The sequence below is a fragment of the Haliaeetus leucocephalus genome, unplaced genomic scaffold (genome assembly GCF_000737465.1).
Source record: "Haliaeetus leucocephalus isolate CR32 unplaced genomic scaffold, Haliaeetus_leucocephalus-4.0 Scaffold139, whole genome shotgun sequence".
Lineage (NCBI taxonomy): Eukaryota > Metazoa > Chordata > Aves > Accipitriformes > Accipitridae > Haliaeetus > Haliaeetus leucocephalus.
The window spans coordinates 181,823-197,124 of NW_010972575.1; the positions used below are offsets into that span (position 1 = coordinate 181,823).

A 15,302-nucleotide genomic window follows, 5' to 3' on the forward strand; every position below is an offset into this window, starting at 1 on the left:
AAGGTGTCCCTGCCCATGGCAGGGGGGTTGGAACTAGATGATCTTTAAGGTCCTTTCCAACACAAACCATTCTGTGATCCTATGTATTTCATGCAGGTCAAAACGTATCTGGAGAGAGGAAGAGATAGTAATCACCCCTGGATAAAGCCTCTGTTTGCAACCTTATATATTTAATGGCTCTCCTGGCACATACACTGTCTTCCCTAACCCCTCTAAAATAGTGGGCAGGGCAAACACTTAGCTTGAGAGTGGTTGTGGCAGTAAACCTATTCAGGGAACTGTCATGTCAACATTATTAAGACATAATTATGCTGACAGCTTGGGAAACATATATTCAGACAGAAAAGGAATTATCAGCCAGATTAATATACACCATCTCTGCTTAAGTTCTGAAACTCACTATCTAAATCTAATAAAAGAGAAACATGAAGAAACTGTTGGAATATCCTTACACTCATGTTAAAAGAACCACCAGTTTTGTCACAGGCTAATCTCTTGCACATCTGTTATAGGTCACGGCTACTGTGCGTATAATAGAATGTTATTTTCACATACAGTTTTTTAATGATCAGAGACTCTGAAAATGTTCTTTAAACAACTAGTAACTTCTGAGTACTCAGAGGCACAATGAAAGTAAGGCTTATTTTTTAAAAAATGTGAGTGTCACACATATAAAAATCTGCAAATCGCTTACAAAACACATATAAAAGTTGGTGTGCAGTTAGTATAGCTAAGTAACTCCACAAACCCCTTGCAGTAGCAATGCACCTGGCATTTCATAAGCAGACAAAAGATTAAAGGCTTATGTGACTCGTCCTAGGTGTCATCCTTCCTAATCAAAGTGCAAAACCAGAAGCTGCTGCAAATGTTCTTTAGCAAAGCTAAATGGAAAATAGAATAGTGATACTTACTTTTACACCTCTATTGTAAGCCACCAGAGTGCAATACAGAGATGATAACTTGTAATAATTACACAGTGTCTGCTTGGTTCTATGACCAGCATGCACACAGGAGTGTCAGGAAATGGGCCTCTAGATCAAACAGTTAAAATAAAGCAGACTTAAATGTTTAATCCTGCCTCGTCAAAGTTTGTTTGCAAGTATTTTTCACATCAAGTACACAAAGCAATTAAAATTATTAGCACTGCAAGAAACTACACTCCCTAAAAAGAAAACTCAATTTTTAAAGCTTCCAAATGCAGAGACACATTACAAAATATTTACAGCCCAAGAGCTATCATAAAAAGAAAGGGGTCTCACAATATTAGCCACAAGCTAGAATGTAAACTGCACTGAAAAAAATCTTTTATATTCCTGTTGTTGTCAATAAGTTACTGGAATCACATGCCATATAACAAGAAAATAATACCAAAAGCACCTAAATCCATTGACATTAAGCTGTGCAAAGGAGAGGCTCAATCCAATGGTCTGTGGTATGAAAGTAAGATTTCTTGGCAGTAACCTAGCATTTCCATGCTTCTGCTGTGTGGTCTTTGAGCAACAAACATGCAGCAGAGTGAAGAAGGTTGTCCTCCACCTGCATTTAATAATCTTATCTACAGAGTAAGCAAAGTTTTAAGGTACTGTTATTAGTGTTTAGAAGTCTCAGGAGTTTTATACAAGCTCTATAAAGACAAACCAAAGTCATTGGGTAGCCAGTTATATATAAAAAAAAAAAAAGGTACCCATGCTGTAGGAATACTAAAATAGTTCAAGCAGTGTAAGACAGACTTAACGTCACAACATCAATTAATTTTGAAATCTGACTAATAACTGAATAAGCAAGTACTATTTGATTTATTATTTCCATCCCTCAGTAATGCCTCTAGGTATGCTCCTTGTGTGCCTCATAAACCCTTTTTTTAAAAAAAGAAATAAAGACTCAGAGCATTGAATCAGAAATGAAAACCAGAAGAAATGGCTGTAAAATGATACTGAAGTATGAAAGGGTATTATAATACCAACAACACCTGCAAATCAGATGTTTCTTCCTGTCCATTTAAGATTCTGGCTTGCAAAATTACTATGGCTCTCTTTACATCAATTTTGTTATGGAATTAAAATAGGTGTAAGATCTCTTTACTTATCTATTGTACCTCCTGGGCTCTCACGCGTTCGGCTCAATACAGGGCTCCCTCCCTGTCCCGTCCGTCCCCCCCCTTTTTTTTTTTAAATTTAGCATTCAAGAAATAATATTTCATAGAAAAACAAGTAAATGGCCAGATTTGACTTCAGTGGACTTAATAGCAGAAGACTAAAATGGTAGGTTTGCTCTACTAAGAAGGAATGAACTACGGAAAATTCATAGCATTAAAGGAGGCAGCTTCAGAAGGCATTTTTTCTTTGAAGTTAGTTAAATCCCCACAACAAACTAAGCCTACACATGTAAGGGTTAGCTGCAGGTGCGTCTCCAAGCAAGACAAAAGTTTTACCTAAGCAAGCTGCATTCACAATGGTATGTACTAGTCACAGATATTCCCCAGCAAAAAGACTGGTAAAACTGATTCCACTGAACATATTTAATTAATATTTGTCTCATTACTGATGGAGCAATCAGTCTGGTTTGCATCTTTTGCTGGTAGTGCTTGCATCTTAGAAATAGCTATTAAAATCTGTTCTTTGTAAACCACTGCATTTATTTCTTTAGAGTGATCAGGCAGAGTATACAATCTTTCAGCTAATACCAACCAAACTGGCTTTTTTCCTGTGAGATAGATTGTTCTAATCTTCCTCAGTACAGATATCATTCATCTTGTTCCGTTCCATTTGATGCACGCAAACTAATAAGGATATAGAATTGTTACCAGAGAGCATTTATTTCCTGAATTAAGCCCTGATCACCTAAGGGGCAAAATAATTTTTCCAATGCTTCAAGACAAATGCATTAGAGATGCCATAAGCACTACTAGTATCTTGTCAATAGAGAACAAATCTAGCTATTTCCCATCCCAAAGGGAAAAGGATGGTAGTAGTCAGGAAAGGCAAAGCTTGCTTACATTTTACTTCACATGGAAGATAGGAAACAATTGTTTTCATTGTAATAGAACTTAAAAAAAAATCCTTTTGACTAATTCTCAGTGAAAACTTTAGAGAGGAAAAGGTTAGGGACTTACAAAACCCTGCAGAAAATTACTCAGTGTCTAAGATGTTAGGAAAAATTAAACTTTTCAGGTATCATGCTAGAGGTGGCTGATCTTTTACTAACAAAGATAAGTTGGCAAATCCGTCAATGGAAAGAATGTCATCACACAAAGGTTTATTAGGGACAGGAAGGACTCTATAGAAAGCAGCCTCTGCAGAAGCATGTGTCAGTTCTCCTTCTTTTTTGATCAATGAAAGTGATAAGGCATGAAAAGATGTTTTATTGTTCAGAAACTCATTGACATTTTAACATTAGCCATTCTTTTTCCTGCCAAGAGTCAAAACATAGCACTCATACGCCTTTCAAAGCCTTTCTTATGATCAACCGATAAATCATCGATAGTATGTTGACTGAGTAACGGGCTAGTTGAATTTAGTAAGAAAAACCCCAACAGAATCCCACAACACTATTTGCAAATATACTTCATCTTCAAATAAAACAGAGCATCTCCCCCTGCCCTTACTTATACTATCTTATACTGTCTTTTCCATTCCTACTTTTAGCTCATTACTCAAAAAGCATCCTAGGATAAGGACAGGAACTTGTAAAAGATACAGGTCCCTACCAAGAAAAAATGATAGGCTTGTTAGGTCAATTTGTCTTACCTGTCTAAGATGGAGTACTCTTAGTCTACTACACATGGAACAGACATTAATATTTTCCTTTTTCAGAAGTTTTTTCTTCCCCTCTGGTCTTCATTAACATTTTGCATTTGTCTTTAAGTTGAATTACTAAAACAAAATGTGGCTCACTGTCTAGTTTCCCATGAAACTCCTACTCACCTATCTTGTAATAGCATCTTTACATTCTTAATACATTTTTAATTTAACTGAAATAAAAATTATGCATATAAAGTCTCATTTTAAAAACCACGAAAAACTCAAATTCTTTCCCAGTTTAAAACTAGCTGGGGAGAGGAGGGCAGAGGAGATCATTGAGCTGCCTAATGAGTAAGTCAGGTTTTCCTCAACTCTCCCTCACAAAATTCTCAGTATCTGCAGTAGTAAAGGAAGTTCAGCAAACTGTTATGTATTAATATGTCCTAAGGACAGTAGAATCCATTATTCAATTCAAATCTCACAAAAACAATAACTTAAGGAAGGTGTATATATTTGCATAGAAACATTTATCTTCTTAACTGTGCAGGTACAACTACTGCTTGTACTTTTTCTATGCCAAATGGGTAATTTCGGTTTTCACTCGAACAAGTGTTCAAAATGCTTCAGCTGTCTCTTTCACTATATCCTGTCACACATGTTACCGCAGAAATTTCTGTTTCTTAAGAAGTAAGAACTTCAAAAACCACTGGGAGGATAACTAGATTATCAAATACTTCCCAATAAGAAACAAACTTAAAACTCCTGTTGAAAGGTTTAAACTTATTTCTTACTGGGCATATATAAACCTTAAGATTGTTGTGTACATTTTCAAAAAGACACTGAATGAAAACCAAACACCAATAACAAACAGCTGTATAATTGAAGTTACAACATTTTGCAATCTTAGCTAGATAAAAATCTCACTCATAACACAATATAATATAATAGCATTCACACAGAAATCAGTGTTAACTCTGAAAAACAGGTATTTTCTGTATTTAAAAAAAAATTTATCACATTTACGTATGTGTTTGAGCTGGTTAGAAATGGTAAGGTTGGAAAAGAGATGTTGCTAAGGAAGAAACAGCATTAAATGCAAAATAAATCTGAAAGAAAGAGTCGTTACACATTAGCCAGCCTTCGGTTAAATGGACCTACATTCCGTTCAGGTACTTCAGCTTCTGTGTGTGCATAGTCATGAGGATAAGGCTAGAAAGCATATTCAGAGGTCCCTTAAAGTTAGCCCAGAAGCAGGGAGCTGAAATAGATGTTTATTTAACTAATCAAGACGCCCAATGACAGATTTCACTGCCTTTCTTAGTAATCCATGTAATGACAGTTAAGCACTCAAAGTCTCCTAATACTTATCCCAATTCTTGCTTGCTTGCTTTTGCAATGGAAAAGACTCAATCTCTAGAAGGACATATAAGAAAATTGAGTGGATTAAAAAAACATCACCAACACACACAAAATTCATAACAGATGTGTTTATAGCATCAGACAAAGAATTTTTTCATCCTTTCATTGTAGGTTCTAATGCTTTTATTATTCTTACTACCATCCTCTGAACTTTTGACAGCTTGTCTGCTCATTAAAAGAAGTATCAAAATCTTTTTCCTAGCAAAGTCACCAGCAGTGCAAATTGAGTAATTTTATCCCCTGGTTAATAAATCCACAATTAAATTTGCTTTTTACAAGAATCTGTGCTGTTGACTCAGCTTATATGTCAGTATATAAATATATTTCAAATACACTGATATTTATGCACAAATATATACAGCCTAGGTCTTTTTTAAGTTCCTGAAGTCTAATGACTGATACTCGGTTAATCTATTTAACTTTTGCTTCTTGGATATAATGCTCTGGACTGGTATTTATTCTGTTATCTATTATGCCAAAGCCTATTATTTCAGGCATTTTCCAATTAATCAGGACAATCAGAATACTAAAGCAATCCTCCAATCTAAAATTTTACACAAACAACATTTCATAGAATTATGGCCAGATTTTATTTTGAGAAACTGCTGAGTGTCTGGATATAAATTGAAATGTTCTGGTTTTTTTCCATCACTTAGAATAGGTCTGACTTTATTTTTTTACTATTACTTTAATTCAGAAGAAAATCTGCTATAATTTGATCATAAGACATGGTCTATCAAGAAGCTTGCTATGGGGTACTTCTATACTTTCATTTCAGATTTAAGAATAAATTGTTGAACATGAAGAGAAAACTGCCTCATTCCTTGCATTTATTGCCATTCAATGCAAACCTTTTAAGGCAATACAACCCTGGCAGAAAAGTAATGCAATCATGCTATGTTTTGCCTCTAACCAAGTGCTGATAGTTTAGAGGAAAGAAAAAAATATGATATTAAGTTGCATTTATCTATGCTTTCACTGAGTTTTTGATAGTTTTTCCAAATAAAAATACTTTTGTCACACATCTTTTATAACATCAAATTACAGTCTAATGAAATTAATGTTTACACATTAATGTTATGAAGAAATAATGTTCCAAAGCATATTCTTATATGTTCCGTAGCTCATACATACAGTGCAAAATTCATACATCTTTCTCCATAGGCAACAGCTGAAGAACAGATGAAAGCACAGAACACTTAAGAGTCACGTTCAGAAGTAGAAATCCTGTGATTTATAATTTGGATTAATAAAGTTATTTCTACAGGTACAGAATCTGCAAGAGTCAAATATGGTTTTGGCATTTCTATGCTGTGTCCAAAAGAACATTTTACTTACAGAAGAAACTGCTATATTCTTTTTCATCTTTAAAAAGTCAGAGTATTCATTATTGCACTGGAGGATGAGTTACCCTAGCAATGTTTTATACTATCTGCCCAACTATTCAACTTAACAATTTTTGCTAACTGGGAAAAAAACGACGCTAGTTTTTATTTCCCTTATTATTTTGCATCACTGCCAAAGCTTCAAAAGGAGCTGTTACAACAAAGCAGGAAAAAAACCAAAACACCACCAAAGGAGAAGGGGGAAAAAAAAAAAAAGGAGCATAAACATATCCAATTAGGTACAGAACTGCAGAGGAGCTTCAATACCATTGGCTGGCCCTCATTAGAATAGGCTAATGAAGTCTTCCCATGGCTCAAAATGAGCCTATATGACACTGGGGACCCCAAAAAAGGGAAAAGATTTGAAAAAGGAGAGGATGGCATGGATTTTCAGAAAAGAAGATGTTATTGCAATAAATTGTCAAAATAGGAAAATTAACCCCTTACTTTCCCAGCTTTTCTTGATATTGGCTTTTTTTTCCACCAAGGAATATGGAACCTCTCCCATGCCCACACAGGGAGCATACAGGAAGCAAGTCTATATAACTGCTATGAAAGCAGATCTATGGCTGTTTCCTGGCTATCCAATATTACCTGGGGAGAAGAATGCACTTTACAGCCTGACATAATAAAATAGGGAGAGAGCAGTGATGGCAGGAGAAGGGGAGTGAGACTATCCAGAGATTCATATTGCAGACAGGAGGTTATAATCAAACATTTTTATTATGGGTAAATACAAGATTTGTCAGAAGTATATTATTTTCCTAGCCTGTTTATTTTCTCAAATGTTATGTGGCTCCCATCAAAGATTAATTTGGAGGAATATCTCTGACTCCTGAATGCAATTATGCTTTCCCACAGAGAAGATTATCCTCTTGTCTGATAAGGAATTCTCTTGCTGGGATAAAACACACCAAAGAAACAAAAACCCAAAACTCAACCAAACAAAACTCCAAATTACTCTGAACTGCTATCCCAAAACAACAACAAAAATCTGTTAGCCACAGAAATTATGATATGCCTTAAGCATTAACTAGTCTCCTTTCCAGCACTTTCAGTGATTTTTGGCTCCTGCTGTATTACTTTCTCCTAAAACCTGTGTTTTTCAAGAATTCTAGTCCTCTAGTCTCCCACTCTTACCAGTCCAATCTGCCCCAAAAGTCTGGCAGAGCCAACCTGCTGTAGTCTTAAAGCAAGACTTTTATAACAAGTTTTGCTTAAATAATGGATATAGCTTTTTACTGGAATTGCCGATTTTGACTGATTTATGTATGTGCTACTGCTAGATACATAATATTAAGCAGTGCTGGGGAAACTTACCTGTGATTTTTGTTTAACCAGATTTTTGCTTAATTTTTGCAATGTGACATGCAGGGCACACTAAGGCTTTAGTTCTGAATTCCCTTCCTTGTGATGTTACTTCTGTATCAGTATCGCTTACACATACCTAAAGTATGTGACTGAAAACTGTCAGTTAGAAGTTAGACCAAGTCACATCTTGTTTCTACACAGTGCTGCTGTGCATGTGGTGCTCAACAGGAATGCAGACGTCAAGCAGTAACTTGTCATCATTCTCAGTCTGGGAAGAAGGAGATGTGAGGAGATCCTGCCTCACAGGATCCACAAAATACTGTGTGCCACAGTCTGTGCCTGCTTCCATGGTGGTCAGCGCATCATAGAATAGCTCAGGTTGGACAGGACCTCAGCAAGTCCTGCTCAGAACAAGGTCAACTATGTGATTGGACAAGGTTGCTGAGGGCTTTATCCAGTCAGGCCTTGAAACCCCTCAAGGATGGAGGTTGCACAGCTTCACTGGACCTCTGTTCCACTGCTGGGTTGTCCTTATGGGGGAAAAGGTTTCTCCTCATATTCAGTCTGAACTGCTCCTCAGATCCTGTTTCAATGTATGCTCACTATCTCTCACCCTTCTGCAGTCCACCACTGGGAACACCCTGGCTCTGCTTTCTTGATAACCTCCTCCCAGTTGCTCGGGGGCTGCTGTTGGATCCTGCGCTCCAGAAGGCATCCATCTCCAGGCTGAGGAAGTCCAGCTCACTTGGCCTCCTCTCAAGAAGTGCTCCAGCCCTTGACCACCTTGATGGTCAGCTGCTAAGCTTGCTCCTTTACATCTACATTTTTCTTGTATTGAGGGAAGAGAAGGGGGGTGGCAAAAACTAAAAACTGGATGCAGTATTTAAATGCATTTAAACAAAAGCACTGAACAGAAGGCAACAGTCATTCTCCTCAAACTACTGGCTGCACTACTGTTTATAAGGCTCTCCTTGCTGATCTTTTTGACTCTCTTTGCTGCAAGGGCACACTGCTGACTTATGCTCTGGTTGCTGTCTTCCAGTGTCCCCTCCACCTCTACAGAGTGGCTCCCCAGTTGTCAACCCCCAACCTGTATTGTTGCCAGGAGCTCTGTCTTGCCAGGGCCACTAGGAAGAGGTTGTCCTTGAACATGTCAGCTTTCCTGAACTCCTTTATCCTCCAGAGCTGCCTCCTATAGCATGTCACCTACTAGCTTCCTGAGTAAGACAAAACCTGCCCTCCCAGTGTCCAGGGTCTGCACTGTGCTACCTGCCTTCCTCAGCCCCCTCAGGACCCCGATCTCGCCACCACAACCAGGACTGCCTTTGATATTACAACCCCAGATCAGTTCTTCCCTATTTGTGAGTAACAAATCCAGCTGCACATGAGCCCTGGATGGCCCATCCAGTACCTACCTGTTATCAAACAGTTATCCTTCACATTTTCCAGAAATGTACTCAATTGCTTATGTCCTGCTTTATGGCCCTTCCAGCAGATGTTAGGGAGACTGAAGTTGCATGAGAACCGGAGTCAGTAATCCAGAGGCTTTCTTCAGTTGTTTAAAGGCTTCATGTACTTTGTCACCCTGATCAGTGGTCTGCAGCACACTCCCACTGTGGTGGCCTCTCCTCTGACCTTAACCCACAAGCTACTCCATTACATCACAGGCAGCCCTTCTCCTTGTCTTCCCTACCTATCTTTCCTGAAGAGCTTGTATCTGTCCATTACAGATTTCCAGTTGCATGAGCTGCCCTGCTACCCTACTACATCTCAGTTATTCCCATGATTTTGCAGTTTTGTGACCAGAAACAGCTCTTGTTCTTCCTGCTTTTTCCTCAGGCTGTGCACATGTGTACTTGTGCATGTACAGACCTCCTTTCTCCACAACCATCAACTCTGCAGAAACTCCAGAACATTGCCACTCATAAAAGCTTCTGCAAGGACCAGATATGTTCTAGACTTGTTTACTTAACATCTGCCACGACAGCAAAATGCTCCTATTGTGCTGCTATACTAGGAACAATTTTTAGGGTGGGGGAAATGTGATTTATTGTTTTGTTTAGAGAAAACAGAGTTTTTTCATTTTCTGGTTTGTTGGGGTTTTGGTTTGGGTTTTTTTTTTTTTGTTAATGGAGTAAGAATGCTTTGTGATAGTTTATAGAATTCCTTGTGCTCTGAATTATTGGAGAAAGAAGTTCATTGTTTAGAACCTGATCAGTATCACATTTAGCAATTCAACAAAGCTAGAAATTAATCTTTTCCACATGGCTTAAACTCCAGCTACATAATTCTTGCTTTTTGAGCTCACCTGCCCTCATTCACTTTACTAGGCAGTCGCTTATACAACAGATTTTTCTCTTCCATTCTCTGACCAAAAGCAGTGTTCCTCTTTCTCCTTATTGCTTTTTGGTACAGTTTGCCAACAACCGTATCTAGATGAAAACTTCAAGAGCTAGACAACATCGAGAGAGTGCTTAATGCCTTAGGTATGATTGTTATACATAAAGATATCACAAACAAATCAGTCAGATACTGCATCCCCATTGTGGCCATCTCATGTTAAAAAAAGAGTGCTATTACAAAACTATAAACTAGTCATTAATTCAGATATCATTATTAATGATGTTGCAAGCTAATACGTGAAAGAGTAAAAGGGCTAGTCATTAAAGGACTAGTGTACCACCAATTATTTGTGGAGTTCCAATGAAAAATTTCTTCCCATTAAGTAAGAAAACACCTTATACATTGAGATATAATTGAAAACAGCTACCGAGGATTTCAAATGCTACAAGGACTTTAATATTTTTTTTTCACAGACTAGAAAACACTGTTTATTATGCAGTATTAGTCCCACACACATCAAGACATCTTCATGTCATTCAACTCTCATAATACCACTGGAAAAATAACCCTAAACCCCCCTTACAAAACAAAATCTCAGCCTCCTCCTCTGAAGGGTTACCTTTTGTGTAGTTCGCTAAGTACTTGGTTTCCCTTGTGTAGAGTTTCCCAAGCAAAGCAAGGAAAAGCAGCTTTTTAGAGCCAAAAGCAGTATCACCTCTATAAAAATAACAGCAGGGCATAAAGTAAAATCTAACTGGGCATAGGGGGATGGGGGTGGCGGGGAGGGAGTGGCATAGTACTGGCTTGGTGGGGTTCCATTCAAAACAAAAGAAAAATGAAAGAAAGACAAAATAAAGCATTTTTTATTCCTCTACTGCATGAGAAAGCTTGGCAAAAATTTCATTGAGAGCTTAGGCATTTTTATGTCTATACCCTAAAGTAAAAGTCTTTTAAGTTGCACTTAGAATGCCTTTTACACATCAGCACAGAAATATTCTTCTGTAGCACAAGGTTAATTTAGTAAGCTTTGCTCCATGTAGTCCTAGAATCAAATTCATTAACAGTAAGAAATTAAATTTAATTAAATTTAAAATTTTAATTTGTACTATGCCATGATCGTCTACCATGATTTTGCTTATCACTCTAAATAACACTACATATAGAGTATACAAGGTTGTTTTAATATTTTTTTAAATGATTTGAAGACAATGTACTTATATTATCATACTTAAGCCTGTCTCATCACAATAAAGTTTTCCTACAAAAAGACCCACCTGTTGGTCAAGGAATGTCACTGCCTAGAAATATCAAACAGAATATGTTACATTTCAAGTGTTCTAATCCATACTGAGGAATGAACGATCAGCCACAAATATTGCTGCATTCTTAGTTGCCAGTTTCAAAATGTGTATTTTCTTCCAGATTGCCTTGTACATCTTAAAATGGCTTTCTTAGTAAATAGTTATTGAAATAGCTTTTTCAAGGTGAACATTTGGGTTGTTGAAAAAAACAGCAAGGAATAAAAGCCTAACCACAACAGTAGGTACAGACCATAGCACTTCAACAAAAGAAATACATTAAATTCCTGCTTTTAATTGTGTTAAGAGCACCCACATAGCTCATGATAAATAAATAATCTGCTATAAATGCTCCGAGACCTGCAACTTTCTCTTACCCATTCAGCCACGCTAAAAGCTCTTAGCAAGGCCGTATGCTGGGCTTGAGCTGTAGATCTGATATACTGTTTGGAAAGAATTTTGCAAGTTACACTTCAAGGAGCCGGCTCATGATAAAAATGAAGCCTCAACAAACTCTACCATAAACAGTTTCCATTTGGTACAGTCTGGTATTTCATTCTGGAGCCATACCAAGACAATACAAACAACTGGCAAGTCCTTCAACATCAAGGCAAACTGACAGTTAGGCTTTTATTATTCTTCCAAAAAAACATTAAGATACAAAAGGCCACAACCCCTTCTTTTCAGAGTTATCCCAAGAAGGGTATAAAGAAAAAAATATGCACACAACTTTACAATGCCTTTTAACATTCTCTTGTTCTGAAGTAGTTGAGCTGGTCTAGGTGTCCAGCACACATCAGAGCACCTATAAAACTAACTGAGCTTTAGCATGCACCAAGGCTTGGGATTTGAAGGGGACCTTAGCAACTTCCGTCATGTTGCTCACCTTTCTATTTTTGCAACGGTCTCCTTCCAACCTACAATCCTCCACAGAGGATAAGTCAATGACTGAACAGCTTTGTATCTTCTCTCCATTCAGAGGAGAGCATATACCTATGTTTTTGGCTTAAAAAAAAAAAGGGGGGGCAAAAAGAAAGTGTTCTGTCATGGAAACTGGTAGCACAATAATCCTCTTCCAAACAATTCACAGTAACTTTATGACTCCTCCTCATCTCCAAGGAACAGGAGAAGCCTTCACAGATTCTGACTGTCACCAACACCTGTGGTGTTTTGTTCCAGGTCAACCCAAAGACTTCATTTCTGAGCAGTGTCATACCATCAGTGCTAGTTAGGGAGGGCATTCTAGGAGAAACAATTTTGATGACTTCTTGATCCACACCAATTGGCTTGGAGTAACAATAGTACCCTATTCCCTCAACATTGTAATCATGGGGCACTCCAAAGTACATTCAGAAGCCAGGAAGAGCTCCAAGAGGTTTCAATCACATGTTGTTTTGGGATAGATTTACATTTAAAACAAATCAGTATTTTTTAATCTCTCATAGCAAATACATCATATTGCTTGAAGTGGAAACATCTATCTTATCAATAAATATGATGGTTTTCAGAGGAAGATGGGAAAACTCATAGCATCCAAATCCCAGTATTTCACCATATATGAATATCTAATGCTTTAAGTTAAGCTATTTCATTCCAGTCCTAGCATGACCTAACTTCTCCAGGTATTTCTAGTTACAATTTCTGTCTAAAAGCAAATAAATCAGGCTATACTATTTTCCACAAATTGCCTGAAAGTAGTTTGTCTAACGCTAGACTCCAGACACATCACAGGTTTTACTCACATACGGAAAAGAAAACTGGCAGTCTTTCCCCCTTCCCTACACTCTTCCTAAGCTTGGAGTAGACCTATTTTGTTCCACCCCCTTATGACACAAAATTTAGTCCTTCCCTTGCCCCCATTGCATCTTTTGCACACAACATAACTGCCCACTTCATGCATTTTTAAAAGATGCAGGTTTTCTAACATAGCTGGTATGTCTGCAAATGTAGTACAAATCAGATATGATCAGGCATTTGTAGAGTTAAAAAGAAATCTACCATGTTGACTATTACTATTGTCATAACAAAGAAATATAATACAGGGAGATTTCCTAAAGAGCAACTTACAAAAATTTTGTATGCAATCTTGAAAGGGCTTTTTTGTAACTGTCCTCAAAGAAGTTCATTTTTTATGTTAGCCTGAGCATTTGGGCTAGAACTAGAGTTGTTAGGCATCTGGGGTCAGGAGGCCAAAGACTGTTTGCCATTCAAAGCCCGCAGCACCCTACAAATGCTAGCCTGAATTCACGCTGTTTCCTCCACTCTGTCTTTCATTCTACACAGTAGAGAAGCAGATCATGAAGCAAGCCTCCACTCTAATTTTATCATCATTCTCTCAAACTGAAAACCTTCCCGTCATTTGGATTTCCAAAAACTTGTGGGGAGAGAAGAGCCCCTCTGTATAGGGAAAAAAATAAATTGTTCGTATACAAGACCTGATTGCATCTGAGAAACATATAACCCAGCACAGACAGAAAATTATGTTTACAAACATTGAAAAAAAGTTGATTTTCTTTAAACAGTTAAGAGATAGCCAGTATTTTATTATACCATCCTTCCTTATGCTATCTTTCTCTTTCATAGCCACGTTTCCAGGGTCACCTTCAGAGTTCAGTTTACATGTGATCCTACAAAAATCTAGCTGCACGCTGCTTTGAAAACTAGAATACGCCACCTACTGGCAACTTAATAAATTTGGAAGTTCATCCATCACTGAACATTGTAAATTCACCCGTATTCAATCTAAACGCAAAACTAAACGCACAAACTCCAGCCACGTCCTTCAGATTGCACTCTAGCATTTAGTATATAAACATGTTACAGATCACAAGATACCTAATAACAAATCAGAAAGCTGTAACTAGTGCTACACCTGTAAGTTCTGTTCAGCACAACTTTCTGAACCTTAGTCCAACTGGTTTTCCTTCTCTTTCTCTGCTGCTACTTTATTATGAGAGGAATAAAAAAATTCCCCTACACCCTATTTAGTTTGAGGTTTCTAGAACAACTAACAGCTGTGTCACACCTTCCTAGTAATGTGGAGTAACTGCAGTTACCTAACTGAACCTAAAGAAAGAGTTGTTTGAAAGCAGACGACGGTGTATTCTGTGTATAGCAGAAGTGTCGAAACATTTTTAACTCATGTATTTTAGGAGAATGGTATCCATGCTTCCATGTACATGTTGCTTAAGACTGGAGTAGCCCAGCTGTGCTTCAGGGGACTGTTCAAGGTAAGTTACCCAAACTGCAATTTTAGTGTCTGGCTGCCATAAGGATGGTTTGCACCTCTACAACTTGTTAACACAGACATCCGAGGAAGTGGTTAGATCCAGAGAATAGGTGCTTTACACATCTGCACGCGCTGCGTTCGATGACCACACCGGGCGTGCCGGAGCGTGCCAGCAGAGCACCTTTAACCCTGGGAGGGGAGCAAACCTCAGCGGCGAAGCCGCAAGCCCAGCTCTGTGCAGACAGCGAGCCGCGGGTGACCTTCCTCCACACGGCCGCCGGCGTATGCGTTACCTGAAGCCGTGAGTTCATGACCATAAACTCCTGCTGAGCTTTCAGGCTGTCATTCACGGACTTCGAGAAAACGAACCCCATCGTGCCCTGTAGCGCAGAAGAGACGAAGCAGGTTGAGGCGGCAAGCGCAGCGAGAAACGCGGGCGGCTCTCCTCAGCCTCAGCCTCACCCTCGCCCTCCTCGCCCGCCCCCGGGAGGAGCCTGCCCCGGGGCGGGCCCCCGGCGGGGGACCGACCGCTCCCGCGGGCCCTCGGCGCCCGCCTCGGCTGGGCGGGCCACCCCTC

General features: G+C 38.6%; 1 protein-coding gene across 1 annotated transcript in view; it reads right to left on the reverse strand.

Annotated features, from left to right (window-relative positions):
• Window positions 1-15,099, reverse strand: part of PLGRKT (plasminogen receptor, C-terminal lysine transmembrane protein) — a 28,019-nt gene extending 12,920 nt beyond the window's left edge. Inside the window, exon 1 of the mRNA XM_010586040.1 lies at window positions 15,019-15,099. Coding sequence (XP_010584342.1) covers window positions 15,019-15,099 — 81 coding nt within the window. The remainder of the gene's footprint in view (window positions 1-15,018) is intronic.
• Window positions 15,100-15,302: the final 203 nt, after the last annotated feature.